This window comes from Sus scrofa, chromosome 18 (genome assembly GCF_054392235.1).
Source record: "Sus scrofa isolate SSC_HxYL_T2T_F1_AM1 chromosome 18, Sscrofa_HxYL_maternal_Yorkshire_Landrace_v2.0, whole genome shotgun sequence".
Classification (NCBI taxonomy): Eukaryota; Metazoa; Chordata; class Mammalia; order Artiodactyla; family Suidae; genus Sus; species Sus scrofa.
The window spans coordinates 37668249-37684894 of record NC_139400.1 but is presented as its reverse complement, the minus strand read 5'-3'; the positions used below and the strand labels follow the sequence as shown (position 1 = coordinate 37684894).

General features: G+C 38.2%; 1 protein-coding gene across 6 annotated transcripts in view; it reads left to right on the top strand.

Moving 5' to 3' along the window:
- Positions 1-16646, top strand: part of CFTR (CF transmembrane conductance regulator) — a 190818-nt gene that overhangs the window by 28279 nt on the left and 145893 nt on the right. For all 6 annotated transcript variants that reach the window (XR_014833210.1, XR_014833209.1, XM_021078522.2 and 3 more), the window contains 2 exon segments: positions 6356-6466; positions 10288-10396. Coding sequence is in view for 4 of the 6 variants with exons in the window: in NM_001104950.1 (NP_001098420.1) it covers positions 6356-6466; positions 10288-10396 (220 nt within the window). In the remaining 2 variants the exon portion in view is untranslated.

The following is a 16646-nucleotide window of genomic DNA, read 5'->3' as shown; positions in this document are numbered from 1 at the left end:
GGATCCGAGCTGCGTCTGCAACCTGCACCACAGCTCACGGCAACGCAGGATCGTCAACCCACTGAGCAAGGGCAGGGACCGAACCCGCAACCTCATGGTTCCTAGTCGGATTCGTTAACCACTGCGCCACGATGGGAACTCCCCATCATAGCCTTTTATCAAGAAAACCTAAAGCAAACTGGTGGAATATGCTGCAGGAATTTGAGATTTATTGCCCTAGTCTGTATAAACTATTCCTCATCTTTTTTTGCCTGAACATCGACATTTTCTTTAGATAGAACTATCCAGATTATTTGGGCTGTTTCAGAGTCAGGGTAAATATATTGGATGATGAGAAAACCTCTAGCATATTTAAATTTGTCCACACAAAGTAGTTTAATTTTGACTTAGTTCCTCACTTATTATTTCATGCAAAAAGGAAAAATACTTAGTCTTTTGAGTGTATCAATTTGTCAGCATTTGGAGCTGTGTCATGCAACTGTGGGTTTGGATCGTAATTTTATTTCATTTTATTTTATTTGGCTAGTTAAATCAAAAGTGATGTTAAATAATGTGTAGGCATGATTGTTTTATAAAAACAAAATTATTTTGAACTAAAAAAGAGCTGATAACTGACCTTCATCTTAAATTCCAGTAGATGAAAATGTTGGATATTTGGATTAACAATGAACTAACAAAAGCCAAATGTCAAATGGAAAAATGATTTTAAGCTTTAATTATGTGATTTTAGGGGGACAGATTTTGTGAAAATCAAGGCTTTAATACTGTCTGTAATTGGAAGATTCTTTTAATTATAAGGAATTACAAGTAACTCTATATCTATGCAAAAATTGGAAATTTTGTCTTAAGAAATGAAACGAAATATGGTTTCATTGTGTGTGTGTTTAAAAAAGAAATCAGGAGTTCCTGTTGTGGCGCAGTGGTTAACGAATCCGACTAGGAACCATGAGGTTGCGGGTTCGGTCCCTGCCCTTGCTCAGTGGGTTGACGATCCTGCGTTGCCGTGAGCTGTGGTGCAGGTTGCAGACGCGGCTCGGGTCATGCGTTGCTGTGGCTCTGGTGTAAGCTGGTGGCTACGGCTCCGATTAGACCCCTAGCCTGGGAATCTCCATATGTCGTGGGAGCGGCCCAAGAAATAGCAAAAAGACAAAAAAAAAAAAAAAAAAAGAAATCAAGCAATAGAATTTTTCCTTAATAAAACCCGAAGTCTCTTACAGTTTAGTGAACAGTGTGTATGGGGTAGTAGACTTTTTTTGAAGTTAGTTTAAAACTTTAGAATATAAAGAACTATACACCTTAAGGATCACTGTCTCCTACCTTGCATAATCTATCATTAACTAATTTCTGTTAGAAATAATTAGAACTTTGGAAACTGTCACAGTATCTAAGTAGATCTATTTATAAGTCCATTTGTAACATATAGTGACAGGTTATGAATGAAGGAGAAGGATAAGATCAAGTAGAGGTGAAAAGAAGGGGTGAAGGGGAAGAAATTTGAGGAAGAGGAAGAAGAATAGGGTTTATTGCCTTTGGTTGGTTATTCCAGGTGTACCTGCATTGATAATGAAACACTTACTGATAATGAATAGTTTTTAATGTAAGAAATACTGAAATAGAAATCTCGAGTCGGCTTTCCTAAATTATACCCAAGTATGTTTAACTTAGGCTTATTCAAGAGGAGTGGTGGCTAGAGTTTTATGGTAACTATTTCATAGAGTGTCGAAGTGTGGATACCTGGGGAATTTTTGGCTTGTTTTGTATTTGTTTTTTATTTCCAAGGCTGGTTTGACGTAGGTGTGGAGACCTCTTAATTTTTTTTATTTTTAATTTTTTTATAGTTTAATAATTTTTATTTACTCTGTCCAACTCTGTTTTTAGTATATATTTAGACCATTCATATTTAGTGAAGTTATTGATATGTTAATTTTTTACTACTCAAATGAATTTATCACATCTGTAGTTATATAATGATCATAACAATCTGATTTCACAGTATTTCCATCCCACAGCCCAAGCACATCCCCCCACCCCCCAAACTGTCTCCTCCGGAAACCATAAGTTTTTCGTGTGTGAGTCAGAGACCTCTTTAATGGGGCAAAAATTTCATTCAATTTTTTTTTTTTTCTGGCTCAATCCCATGAAACAAATTCTTTCTCTAAGATAACTCTGGTGATCGCCAGGCAGCCTGAAGTTAATTGATTTAGTTCTCATAATTTAAGTTTTTTATTTTTTAAGGGATATACCCAAGGCATATAGATGTTCCCAGGTCAAATTGGAGCCACAGCAATGCCAGATCTGAGCTGCATCTGTGACCTGCACTGCAGCTCATGGCAATGCTGGATCCTTAACCCACTGAGCGAGGCAAGGGATGGAATCCCTGTCCTCATGGATACTAGCTGGATTTGTTACCGCTGAGCCACAATGGGAACTCCTACCTTAAGTTTCTATTTCAGGTTTTGAATATTAGATTTAACTGTAGTGAACCTGTCAGAAACACTAAATTATGTTAGTAATTATACATGGCTCACTTTTAATCCTACTGATATGTTTGGTTTGATTTTGCTGGGCTATGGAACTCTTGATAATCAAAGCTAGATGTCATGATGTAACATACATTTTACCATGGGCAGAGATAACATAGGAAGTTTTTTATAAATGCAGCCTGCAAATTGTATTACTTTAAGATGAGCCGAAAACTCATTTATGGAAATGGTGATCAGGTCTTAGATATGGATCAAAAGATATATGTTTATTTAGTTTTTAAAAGAAAGACAAGGTTTATTTTTAACTCTCCTGCAAATGACTTTTTGTTATTGTATTTATGGATAGTGAAATTCTCTTCATTGGTAAATTTAGTTTCATATGTTAATAATTTCAAACATACTGAAAATTAAAGGTTTATTAATATATGGAGTATATTTTTCTCTTTACTAAATTTTCACTTGGCCCCTTCCTTCCCATTCTCAATGCTATCTATTATCCTTGTTCCAAGACTTTCAGTCCATTATTGCTGTAGTTGGCCCTTTTTGGCTAAGCTGATTGTTAAATTTTGGGGGGAGGTATACTAGTTTATTAACATTTAAATATCAGCATCAAACAATGAGCAAATATATGCTGGCCATATATTCAGATTTTTGAAATAAAGATAAATGGACAGCTTTAAGGGTACAGTGTGTTAAATACTGCATAATATAGTAAAAATTGGAGAAAATCTGGGGAGTGGTATGACTGCATATTTTATGTACAAGTATAGTGACAAGCCCTACAATTGGAGGAAAAACTCATTCAGGACAGGACAGAGGTCCTTGGTTGCTGACGGAATCTTCCCTGGTCTTCAGATTTGAAACAAACCAAGGAGTCTATCAGTTATAAAAACCACTGACTTCAGGACAAATAGTAACAGAATAGATGGATAAGAGCCAATTTGGATTGCGATGCCAGTCTGAAGCTAGCAGGGTTAGCTGGAGGCTGACAATGTCGCAGCTCAAGTCCAGGATCTGTACATTAGAGTAGCAGTCTAGAGATCAATTGGTTAGGGCATTCTTCTAAAACTGCTTATTTCCAAACAAGTTACTAAAATGCTTTTCCCAAACAGGGTGATTGCTAAATTTTCAGGAACTTTGTGTGCTGGTTGTTAAATGTAACTAGTAATAAAAATTAAATGATTTAAACTTACAATTAGACAAATTATATTAACACAAAGGTAATAACCCCAAATTTATCACTACCTAATTATTTTTCTATGTTGTTGAAGTTATGTTGGCTGTATCTGAATGGTAAGCACACTATACTATATGCAACTGTGTATCTCCACCCAACTCTGTTCAGTGACTTTATATTCAGTGGCTTGAAATCATTCATGGTGGGAGTATTTACACCACAGAAACTGGCAAATGCTATGTCACTTTGCTGTGTGTGTGTGTTTTTTTTTTTTTTTTTTTTGTCATTCATTCATTCATTCCTGGAGAAAGCATGGTTAAAGATTTGCCAGCACACCACACCACTCACTGCAGTGTGCTTTTTGTCTCCCTACTTCTAGACCCTTCTTTCAGTACTTTCTAGAACAACCCACCATGCCTAATTTTTCTAAACAGGGAAAGCTGAACTTAGTAATGGAAGAAATGAAGTCAGAAGAATATGACAAAAATCTAGTTTTTACCATTTTGCAGCAGACATACTAGCACCTCTGAACTCCCATTTCTTTATTCTTAAAATAGGACAAGGATCCCTTTTTGTTACCTATGGAGAATTTCAAATAAAAATCACAATGTGCTAATATTTGTAAAAGTGCTATATACACATACTTTTAAAATTAGTAGTACACACTTGCTTCACATTTTCACCTTTTTTCTTCCTTTTTGATGGTCACATCCATGGCATATGGAAGTTCCCAGGCCTGGGATCGAATTTGGGCCACAGTTTTGATCTACGCCACAGCTGCAGCAATGCCAGGTCCTTAACCACTGCACCAGGCTAGGGATCAAACCCATAACATCGCAATCACAAATCACTGCATTTGGATTCTTAATCCACTGCACCACAGCAGGAACTCCACATTTTAACTTCTTGACCTAAGTTTACAAAGGCTTATAACAGCACAATGGAGGTTAAGTTTACAAAGGCTTATAAAAGCACAATGGAGGTTATATGCTAAATTGCTGTCCCAGATTTTTTACTGCCTAACTACCCCCTATAATCTTCCAGTGCTTAACTTGGATACTGGATGGCAAGGGCCAGGTGCCAGGAGTATGTGCCACTCAGACGATGTCCACTGCAGATGCAGCATGAGCTTGGCACTTCTTAAGCTGCTCTGCTCAGACTGTCCTCAACTATTTCCCTTCTTGTTCTCCAGGAAAAATTGCACTGGGCAATAAAGATGAAACTTAATTATCACCCTTTGTTGAGGTTTGAAGGCTCTTGTTAAGATGCAAAGATTTCAAGTTGATAGGAAAAACTGACACATTAAGCCATTGTCACTCAATATCCTAGTCAGAAATGGTTACTGAAATGACTTAGTCTTTGAGTTGGGGCCTAATTCAGTTAAATTTTAAGGAAGAGTAAGTTGTAGAAATAGCAGGAAGAAGGGGTGTAAACAAGAATCTAGACCACTGGGGTGGGAGGGCTGAAAGTGAACAAGAGAGACTTCTGCAAAGTCTGAAGGTTCTGGTTGCTGTGAAACAATGTCAAAATGTTTGCATTTGGCATAGCACTTCCTCTTTTTATTCTCAATGGTTTCGCTAGAATACTTTTCCTTTTACAAGTTTATTTTGCCTCTCAGATCTTGTTATATCACTCCCTTTTTGATTTTTGAAATCTATGGGAAACACGCATTTTGATATGTTACCAAAGTCTCAGTGACACAAATTTTAGACGTTTCTGAAGAAAAGAAAGAAGCTAAGGGTAAAAGCATATGTTAGGAATCATTAATTCCATGTTCAATTCCTTTCTTTAATAAATATACGAAATTTCACAAGAAAGGTCTCCTTTGCTCAAATTTCATAAAGAACTGTCTCTTTGTAACCATTTCTGTTTTACACTTCTCTCGCTCCCCCTCTCTCCTCTTGGTTTTCCTTTTTCTTTGACTTCTTTTTTTAGATTTTATGTCTGCGAAGATTATTTTGCTTTACTCACAATAGCTGGAAACAATGTATGTGAAAATAACTGAAGTATCCTGCCCAATTATTTACGGTGCTAACGTTCCCAGTTTTCATCATAAATTGTTATTTATTAGATGTGTAGTGGGCAGATGTGCGTAAATGCTGTGGAGTGAGGAGACAAAACATAAGAAAATTATGATCCCCACCCTCATTCAGAGGTGATGATTAAGTCAACAAATTGATACACACTACTCATTAACCCTCCAGCTACAGTCAGTTCATTCAACAAGTAGCTCATTACTCACTACTCTGTGCTACAGTTAACAAAATTATATGAGTGTCAGATGAGGGTCTATCTTCTTATTCACAGATCGTTTTATAGTTGAAGCGATAGAGAATAGACTTTAGCAAACTCTAAACTCCTGTATCTGATTATTTTGGGGATTTTTTTTTAAGAAGAATGTTTTTCATATAGGATGTTTAGCAGTTTGTCTTTTCCCTTGGGAAGGATTCTACCATTGTTCTTGATCCTTTTAGACAAAGCTATAGTCTCATCAGTTCAGAAGTGCTGATGTTTTATACAGTTGTTTTCTGTAAGATACGAATCCCTGACATTTCTATAAGTTTACTTATTTTCTTCTTATATGCATCACCATTTTTAACATGCTAGAAGATTTGAAACCATATCTTATTCCAAGTCCACATTGGAGAGCAAATCAAGTTAATATTTTTATCTTTCTCTCCTCTCTTCATTTTAGCTGGACCAGACCAATTTTGAGAAAAGGATATAGACAGCGCCTGGAATTGTCAGACATATACCATATCTCTTCTTCTGACTCTGCTGACAATCTGTCTGAAAAATTGGAAAGGTATGTTCATGCACATTGTTTAATAGTTGAAGAGAGAGGTTAATAGTATTAACTACTTAGAGAATAGAGAAGTGACAGTGGAGAGTTTAATTCTTAAAATGGCATATTTCTTTCTTTCTTTCTTTCTTTTTTTTTTGCTATTTCTTTGGGCCGCTCCTGCGGCATATGGAGGTTCCCAGGCTAGGGGTTTGAATCAGAGCTGCAGCCGCCGGCCTACGCCAGAGCCACAGCAACGCGGGATCCGAGCCGCGTCTGCAACCTACACCACAGCTCACAGCAACGCCGGATCGTCAACCCACTGAGCAAGGGCAGGGACCAAACCTGCAACCTCATGGTTCCTAGTCGGATTCGTTAACCACTGCGCCACGACGGGAACTCCAAAATGGCATATTTCAAATAGGAACATCTTACTTTTCAGATGATGTGTCAATCAATGAAAAATTAAAAAATGGAGCTCCCTTTGGGCTCAGTAGGTTGAGAACTGAAGATGTCTGTGTAGATGCAGGTTTGATCACTGGCCTCACTCAGTGGGTTAAGGATCCAGCATTGCTGCAAGCTGTGGCATAGGTTTCAGATGCTGTTCGGATCCAGCATTGCTGTGGCTGTGGCATAGGCCTCAGCTGCAGCTCTGATTCATCCCTGACCTGGGAACTTCGATATGCCGAAGGTGTGGCCGTAAGAGGAAAAAAAAAGATTTAAAAAATGGAAGGATTAAAAAAAAGAGAAACGTTTTCCTGAGGAATTTTTTTTTTTAAAATACATATATGGATTCTTTGAATTCTGAGAAGTTACCTGTCTTTAAAGTACATTAAGTGGATTTTGTAAAGACTGAAATAACATCTTTATGAAGCAAGTTGTGTATATTTGCCTCCAGAATCTTTTTTTTTTTTTTTTTGTCTTTTTGCTATTTCTTTGGGCCGCTTCTGCGGCATATGGAGGTTCCCAGGCTAGGGGTCAAATCGGAGCTGTAGCCACCGGCCTACGCCAGAGCCACAGCAACGTGGGATCCGAGCCGTGTCTGCAACCTGCACCACAGCTCATGGCAACGCCTGATCGTTAACCCACTGAGCAAGGGCAGGGACTGAACCTGCAACCTCATGGTTCCTAGTCGGATTCGTTAACCACTGCGCCATGACGGGAACTCCTGCCTCCGGAATCTTACTGCATTAATACAAATGTACATCCTCGGAAATCTTAAGGTAATGGCTGTTGGATATCAAAGAAATTTCATATCTTTGAGTACACATTGAATGGCAGGTGTAGTATCTCCTTTCAGCCACTCTGAAAGGAAAGCATCATCTCCATCTTATAGAAGAGCAAACTGAGAATCAGAAAAATGATGTAATTTTCCAGTTAATAACTGATGGTGCCATGGTTCAAACCCAGGTGTATACTACTGCCTCCCCAGAAACAATGTTTCCCATTGTAAAGAAATCTTCTTTTCTAAGAATATTGGTTATAATCCTTTTGTTTGTCAGTGACAGAAACCTAATTAACTAGCTTAAGTAAATAAAAAGAGGGAATTTATTGGCTCATGTAGTCTACCTGTGTGAAGGCTAGGAAGAGGACCGGCCTTAGGAACTCAGTGGAACCAGGGACTGGTTTTATTCTCTTAGACCAGCTTCCTCCATGCAGTGGATCCTCAGAACTCTTTGCTCATATCTTTATAGACCACAGAAGAAAGAGTCCTTTCTCCTTGGTCAACTGTGGAAAAATCCCAGAAATTTCTCAATCACAAGCTTTCTCCTTGGACCAGCAACAGTCTCTGAATAAGCTAGACTGGTCTGGTGCCAGCAGTACAGGGTCTGATACCAGATGAAGGGGAAAGAGGGGAGGGAGCTGGCAAAAAAAAAAAAAAAAAAAAGAAAGAAAAAAAAAAGAAAAAAAGAAAAAGAACAATAAGAAAGAAGTACCTATTTTTTTAACTGCCCCAAAATAAAATAGACTTTCAATTTGTTTATCTTATTTTCATTAAACTCATTGAATTTCTTTTGAAATTTCAAGGCAAATAAAATATTCAACCTTATTTTTTCTTGATTTTAATTCAAAGAATTAGGCTAATGGGAGTAGTAAGTTCACATTTCCAGGATCAAGGACCAGCACCTACCACTGAGCACTTATTTCTGTGTAAGTGCCATGAAGCCTGAGGGCAGGGATTTTTTTTTTTTTATTTGTTCTGTTTATCATGTGCCTGGAGTAGAGTCTAAAATGGAGTCTGATATATACAATGGTCCTAAGTGGATCCCCCAGAGACACCAAAATCTCTGGATGCTTTAGCCCCTTATATAAAATGGCATAGTATTTGCATATGGCCTACACAATCCTCTTGTACATTTAAATCACCTCTAGCTTACTTATAATACCTAAAAAATGTAAATATTATGTAAATAGTTTCTGGCACATGACAAAATTCAAGTTTTGCTGTTTAGAACTTTCTGGATTTGCATGTGTGTGTGAATATTTTCTATCCCAAGTTGGTTGAGTCTGTGGATGTGGAACCCACAGACACAAAGGGCCAATTATAATAGGTGCTCAGTAAATATTTGTTGAATGAGTGGTTGATGATTGAATGTGAAGTGGCTAGCATGTAACAACCTGTAACACTGCTGCAGAGAAAAAATACATAACTATAACACATTGTAGGTATATCAGCAAATCCAAAATAAGCTCTAAATGGATGCTAAGGGAAAGAGTAATCAGTGTAGGACTTGGTGAATCACTGAATGACATGGATGGGAGGCAGGTCCTGTGTGTGTGAGTGAGAGGGTGGGAAAGAGTGTGAGGAGGTAGACAGATGGCAGAGGGTAATTAAGGCATTCTAGATAGCAAGCTTCTCAGGGAAGTCAGTGGCCATGCACAATGCCATGCCTGCCAAACTCGCCCTCAAATCTGAGTTTGTGCTCTTCCTTTAGAGTAACTTAGAACCACCTCTAATAGTGGTAGATGGATAGTTATGCCCATGGCTGATGATAAAATTCAAAGTCCTTATCTAGTTCTTTCCTGTGAAACTTCTCATCTCTGTACTGTTTAAAGATGAAGATGAGAATAAGACTTATGGCTATGTTTTATCCACTTGGGAAGAGAGAATTTTTATTAACAGGAAGCAATGGTAATAATTTAAGTATAATCAGTTGATGAACATATAGTATTTAAAAGATAACAAGACATTTGATATCAAAAATCTTCAGACTACTTAGTTCTGCTCCTACCAGAAATTATAGAATTTGATTGTGTGCTAACTTTCCAAAAAATTTATTGTAAAGAATGACTCTACTAGTTGAAAATGAAGTTTAATTGTATTTGTTTCATATCTCTACATTTAAAAGCAAAGTCCAAATAACATGTTTTTCTAGTGTTAAATTACAGAAAATTCCGCCTGACTTTTAATCTTGATTTTGGTTTGACAGTTGAATTTTGTAAAATCCACTATAATCCTAAACAAATGAAGAGAAAAAAAATTAAGTATTTGTTTATTTTTCACCTTGTTCTAAGCACAGCAATGTGTATTTGAAAGTCATAATTTATTTGTCTACTTTCTGCATTAATTGCTTTTTAAAGCCTAGAACCTTTCTTTAACACATAAAGTGTGGCTTTTTCATGAAGTTAACTCCCTGAAAACTGATATATCATGGAACATTGAATTCTGCCAAATATCTGTCTTAGTATTAGTGTTGGAAAGTCCCCTTAATATTTTGTCTCTTTAGTCACTTGGGTTAATTTCCTTGAATGTACTTTTGTGACTGAAACTATGTTAATGGCAATAGAAGAACTCAAATATTTGTACATGCAACTCACTGGTCCTACTGTTTATTCTTTTGCAGAGAATGGGACAGAGAACTGGCTTCAAAGAAGAATCCCAAACTCATTAATGCCCTTCGGCGATGTTTTTTTTGGAGATTTATGTTCTATGGAATCATATTATATTTAGGGGTAAGGATCTCATTTGTAAGTTCATTATGGATAAAATAATGATATTCACTTTTAGGATTATAGAAGGAATAGGGTAATCTCGTAGAGGGGTAAAAGACTAATCTAACTCCAAATACAAAGAAGCCACTAAAACTCTAGTAGAGACAAGTAAAAATGCTTTGGAACTAAGATTTCCTGGAACACAGGTGACAATTTATAATTTAAAATGGGTCCCGTAAGAAGTTCCGTCATGGCTCAGTGATGAATGAACCCAAACTAGTACCCATGAGGACGCAGGTTCGATCCCTGGCCTTGCTCAGTGGGTTAAGGATCCGGTGTTGCTATGAGCTGTGGTGTAGATCACAGATGTGGCTCAGATCCCACATTGCTGTGTGGCTGTGGCATAGGCCAGTGACTACACCTCCGATTGGACTGCTAGCCTGGGAACCTCCGTCTGTTGTGGGTGTGGCCCTAAAAAGAGAAAAATAAATAAATAAATAAATAAATAAATAAAATGGGTCCAGTAAAATAAGGTTTTTTTTAGATATTATTTTCTGTTACTATCCCAAATCACATTATCTTACTGGTTTATGAGATTGCCAGTGACTTTATTTTCCTGTATTCAATAGAAGAAAGTCAGGAGACAATGTCTGGAGAAGAATTAGGTAAAATTCAGCCAATTATATATGTGACTGTTTGTAATATTCTGAAACCATTTCTGTGTGCCAAATTCTTTCAAGCAAAAAAAAAAAAAAATAGCACAAATTTGAAATTTGGCAGTGAGGTAATTCTGCAGTATGTTTTCTGTCTCCTCTCTCTTCATCATTGTGAAGAGGGCTCCCAGCCTGAGGACCCCAGTCTTTGTGGTGTTGAAGTGCGGCCCAGGATGTTCCCCAGATGATGTCAATTGTGACGCTGATATATTAATGTTTACATCATCAGAGCATCGATTTGAATCCTTGATTGTCACCTGTAAAAGCGATGGCAAGTTGAAAACTGATTTAGTCTTCAAGTAAAGGCTGTGTACAATATTTTCTTTGGGAAGTTAGGTACCAATTGGGTGGATCTATTTTGTAATTATATTGATCTTCATGTCTCTGAAAGTAAGGGGTGCCATAGTGTCTCCCAAAGAGATGTCACACAAGTTGCATTGCTTCAAGAACTTGGACTTAATGCACACCAAATAATTCATTTAAACATTTATTTTGACAAAGATGACCAAAGTTAGGTCCAGAAGGTTTTGTAATGCTCTTGATAACCTTTTGAAGAAATTCTGCTGGTTTTTAAAATCTGTCTATGTATGTATGTATGCATGTATATATCTAGCTGTCTATCTATCACATATCTATCTTTCTCTAAAGAAACCTGTAGCAGTTTGGATGTGAAAAATATTTTATTTGTAAATATGAATAAGGTAGCTGAAGAATTAATTATCTTTTAAGATACCTTTGAGGTGATTTTTCTTGCACCCAGAGCTTTGGGAAAATTTTTATTTATAGCTTCTGATTCTGTTTGACCTAATTTTTCAAAATATGTGTTGTTGTTTGCCTTAATGACTATACTCTCTGCATTTGAATCAGTGTATAGAAGAATAGTTCACTCTCGCCATATCATATGGGAACACAACATTCTCAATAAGTCATCACGGGTTGAAGTGGACTTCCTTCCTTCCTTCCTTCCTTCCTTCCTTCCTTCCTTCCTTTCTTCCTTTCTTCCTTCCTTTCTTCCTTTCTTTCTTTCTTTCTTTCTTTCTTTCTTTCTTTCTTTCTTTCTTTCTTTCTTTCTTTCTTTCTTTCTTTCTTTCTTTCTTTCTTTCACTTTTTAGGGCCATACCCATGGCATATGGAAGTTCCAAGGCTAGGGGTCAAATTGGAGCTGCAGCTCCTGGCCTACACCACAGCCACAGCAACATGGGATCTGAGCCACATCTGCAACCTACACCACAGCTCACGGCAACACTGGTTCCTTAACCCACTGAGCCTCAGCGGAAATTCCCAAAGTGAGCTGTATTTCAAACAATTGTTATGTCACAGCTAAGACTGTGGTAAAACTCAAAGTTTTCTCTAGTCATGTTCTTCATCACAGGCTGTTATACTGATTACCGTAAGCACAACTGAGTAGAAGCTGGAAGAGAGGATGGATTATTAAACCTCTTTTATGCTCTGCCTATTGTGAGATAATTTATTCCTCTAGAATCTACCAGCATAGGAATTTCATGTGAACAAAAGCACTCACCTAGGAGGTCCCATTGTAGCTCAGCGGGTTAAGAACATAACGTAGTGTCCATGAGGATGCTGGTTAGATCCCTGGCCTCACTCAGTGGGCTAAATATCTGGCTTTGCCACAAGCTGCAGCATAGGTTGCAGATGTGGCTCGGATCTAGTGTTGCAGTGGCTGTGGCATAGACCTATAGGTAGCTCCTATTTGACTCCTGGACCAGGAACTTCCATATGCCGTAGGTGTGGCCCTAAAAAGGAAGAAAAAAAGGCACTCACCTAAATATGAAAATTTAGATGATACATGAACACATTTCTAAAATTTATTTTTTGGTCTGGTATTCACAGATTAAAAAATAAAGAAGATATAGCTTAATATTTATTGAGTAACTAATACGTACCAGGTTCAGCATTAAGTTCTTTGTGTAGATTATTTATTTGAGTCCCCTAGTAAGTCCATGGAGCAGATGTTATCTCTAATATACAGAAAAGGAAATTGAGATGCAGGAAATTAAGTAACTTTTCCAAAGTTACTGTGTGGTAAATTTGAGTGATAGGCAGATCTCTTTGGCTCCAAAGCCTATGGCCCTTCTGTTGGATCAGATTACAGTTGCTGTACAGCTGTACTTATAATGATTACATGTAGGTGCTCAACAGATGGTAACCATAGTGATCAGTCTTGGGTCTGCCAAGGTTCTTTGCATCTTCTCGGATGAAGCAGGTTAAAAACTCAAAGGTTGAAGATTCTTCCAGAGTCACCTCAGAGATAAATCTAAAGAAAGTTCAGAGCAGGTGGCAGGACAGCAGAACCAACGGATTCTTCCCACCTACACTTGAAAAAGAACTGTGTGAAATACACCCAAGAGCCAGCAGTGCTAAGGGTCCAATGTATAGACAAAATTAAGGGGTAGAAGAATGGAGTGGATGTGGAAACAGATAACAAACTTTCAAGCTTAAAATTATCCCAGCAAAAGGAATCTTAGAGCCTTTCTAGGTGTTTTCATTACCCAGGGGTGGGAATGAGGGGTGTGAGTGGTGCTCCCTGAGCTAAGCTGAGCCCCAGGCAACTGGTCTGGAACCGACAGCATGTTTGAAGGCAAAGCTGATTTCCATCAGTTCATCTTCCACCGATAACCAGCCGAATACAGATGAGGAGAAGAACTGATGGGGAAAGCAGTTGAAATGTGTATGGCGAGAAGGCTGGAGAGGAAACTGACCTTGGCAATGGCAATGGCACGGTGTGGTGAGACTGTGGATTTCTCAGCCTTGTTACAGAGAACTCCTCCCCCCCGCCCCCCGCCCCCGCTGTGACTGTGCAGTTTTAAGTAGTGAACATGTTGAAAACTGTTAAATCTTTAAGAATGTATATAACCATTGTGGTCATTAAGATGAGTGCAGATTTTCAGGGCCTTTGATCTCTCCATTCTTTTTGGTCTGTTATAGGAAGAAAAGAGGGGGAGAAAATTTCACTATCCTCTGTCCTTTTAAACAACTTGTACTAATGCCTTAGTATGTACTGTATTCTTTCTGGGCATTTTGCCTTTCTTCTGTGTGTGTCATCTTGGTAGTTTTAAAGTTCTATTAAATGAGCAAGATTCTTGAAGTCGCTGTAACACAATTCTTGGTAAAAGATGGACATACTTTCAAAATGTCCTGTATGTTCTCAGCCCCTCTAAGCTAAGGATGATTGTGGTATAAAGAGTATCTGAATGGTTTCAGGACTGTTAGAAAAAGCACTGGTAAAATTTGCTGTTGACTGCGAAAGGTTAAGGAAAAAAAGGAAATGTCATCATGAAAGAGTTTATCTCTCTGCAGTACTGCTGTAATTTTAAATCATATTAGCTATGGCTGCTCATAATTAACTGTGTACTTGTTTGTCCTCCATGTGACTCAGCAGCCAGATATAACATTGTCTTTAATATTTAAGACTCCTAGCACGGAAGAGAAATTGGCTGTTGAAGAACTGAGTGTGGGAGTCAGTTAAGGACATTCCAAGGGGAGCCAAGTGAAGGGAGTTCTGTATGCAGATTACTAAGAGACTATGGCTATCACGATATACTTAATCTGATAAGAAATTCACAAGCATTCACTCAAATATATTTCTGATGTCTAGGCAGCTCTGGGCATGTTTCCATCATCAAATTGAGATACCTGTTAGTGCCAGTTCAGTCAATCTGCTATTATTATTTAAATTTCTTAAACTCCAAGAAGTTTAAGGGCAGAAAGAAGTCTTAATAGTCATTCTGCTAGAATTTTCAATCCCACCATTTATCTTACAAAAGAAGGTCGTTGTCCCTTATGTTTTGACCAAGACTTGGGGCAGGCATTTGAGTTCAGGCATACTGCTAAGGAAGGAGTGTTTGGAGGGATACTGCACACAGTCTCGGCTTAGCACTTTGACTTATGGCCCTTTGACCTAAAGTCAGCTACCTCCAAAGAATCTTCATAGATGCCTGCCATGGAGGACTCTTTTCTTGGTTTCCTCTCCCATCCCCCCATATCTAGCTGCTTCTCTAACTGCAGCAGGAACTTGAATATACTAATCCTTCTCCACTCATTCTATATCCTGTTTCTACCCTCTGCTAGAACCCCCATCTCTAACTCACACACTGTACTTCCTTGTGCTACCTGGATCATTCTACCCAGTTCCTGTGACAAGGTTTGGAAAATCATGGGGTTTAGGTTTCTTTGAAACATAATTTTTACAGTAATCTGCAGCCCCACCCCAGATAATGTGGTTTAATTGGTGAGGGATGGGCTCTGGGCTTAAGTTCCCAAGGTGATACTGATTGAGGTAGATAAGCAGAATTTGATCAGTGAATGCATCTGACTTTGACTAGACTCTAAGGTGAGGGATGTGGATTGGCTGTGGTATACTCGGAACTTTTTAGTTTGATTTGTTTAATGGTAATACTGAAAACATTTTAAACATAAAAATAAATATTAACACCTTTAATGACAGGAAGGCAGTGTTTCTCAAACTTTTATGTGCATACCAACCACTGCTCTCTCTGAGCTGGCTAACATGCAAATTCTGATTCAGGAGATTTTGGGTGGAATTTAGATCTTGCATTTCTGAAAGCTCCCAGGTGAAGATCTCTTTGCCTTAGCTCCTTGCTTTCAGTAGCAAGGACTTACAGGTCATGGAAGAAAAGAAGGCCTAGTTAGAAGTTACAGTTGTTTATGAAAAGAGGAGTAGATGGGCTAATTATGGCCAAGGAGCCCCTGAATGAAAGCAACAGGAATTCCACTGGGATTAAATGTGACTAAGGGTTTACTGCAAGGTCCCAAAGTTAACTCTTAACTTTCTATGTATTCCTCTGGCACTCTTGCAAAACTCCACTGGAGAGAAGTCGATGACAGAGTGAGTGGAGATGGCAAAGACACAGCTAAGAAGGACTCTGTTTCTCTTCCAAGACTGCACAGGGGAGATGGTCCATTTCTTCCTGTAGAAATATTGATGACACAAGTTGGTTAGGTTTTTATAGTACTATTGAACAGAAAGGTACTCCAAGAGCATTTAGCATTATGTGTGCTTTTGAAAGTGAACTTGGAAATCCAATACCATGTCCGGTAGGATATTGTATCTAGGGCAAGATGCATCTTTTATTCCTTCATTTCTTCCTTTCTTTCTTTTTCTTTTCTTTTCTTTCTTTCTTTTTTCTTATTAGGGCCACACCTGTGGCATAGGGAGGTTCCCAGGCTAGGGGTCAAATTGGAGCTACAGCTGCCAGCCTAAACCACAGCCACAGCAACGCAGGATCTGAGCCACGTTTGCAACCTACAGCTCCTGGCAAGGCCAGATCCTTAACCCACTAAGCAAGGCCAGCGATCAAACCCCCAACCTCACAGTTCCTAGTAGGATTCATTTCTGCTGCACCACAATGGGAACTCCAAAATACTGCTTTTCTTACATGAAATTTTTAAACAAAATTGATTTATAAATTAGGAATTGTCTGTGACCATGTACTTAGCAACTTAAACTGGAAATGAAGGGGCCCACTTTCCTCATTCTTGGTGTGACTCTGGTGCCTCTTTATTTCTCATAGTTAACC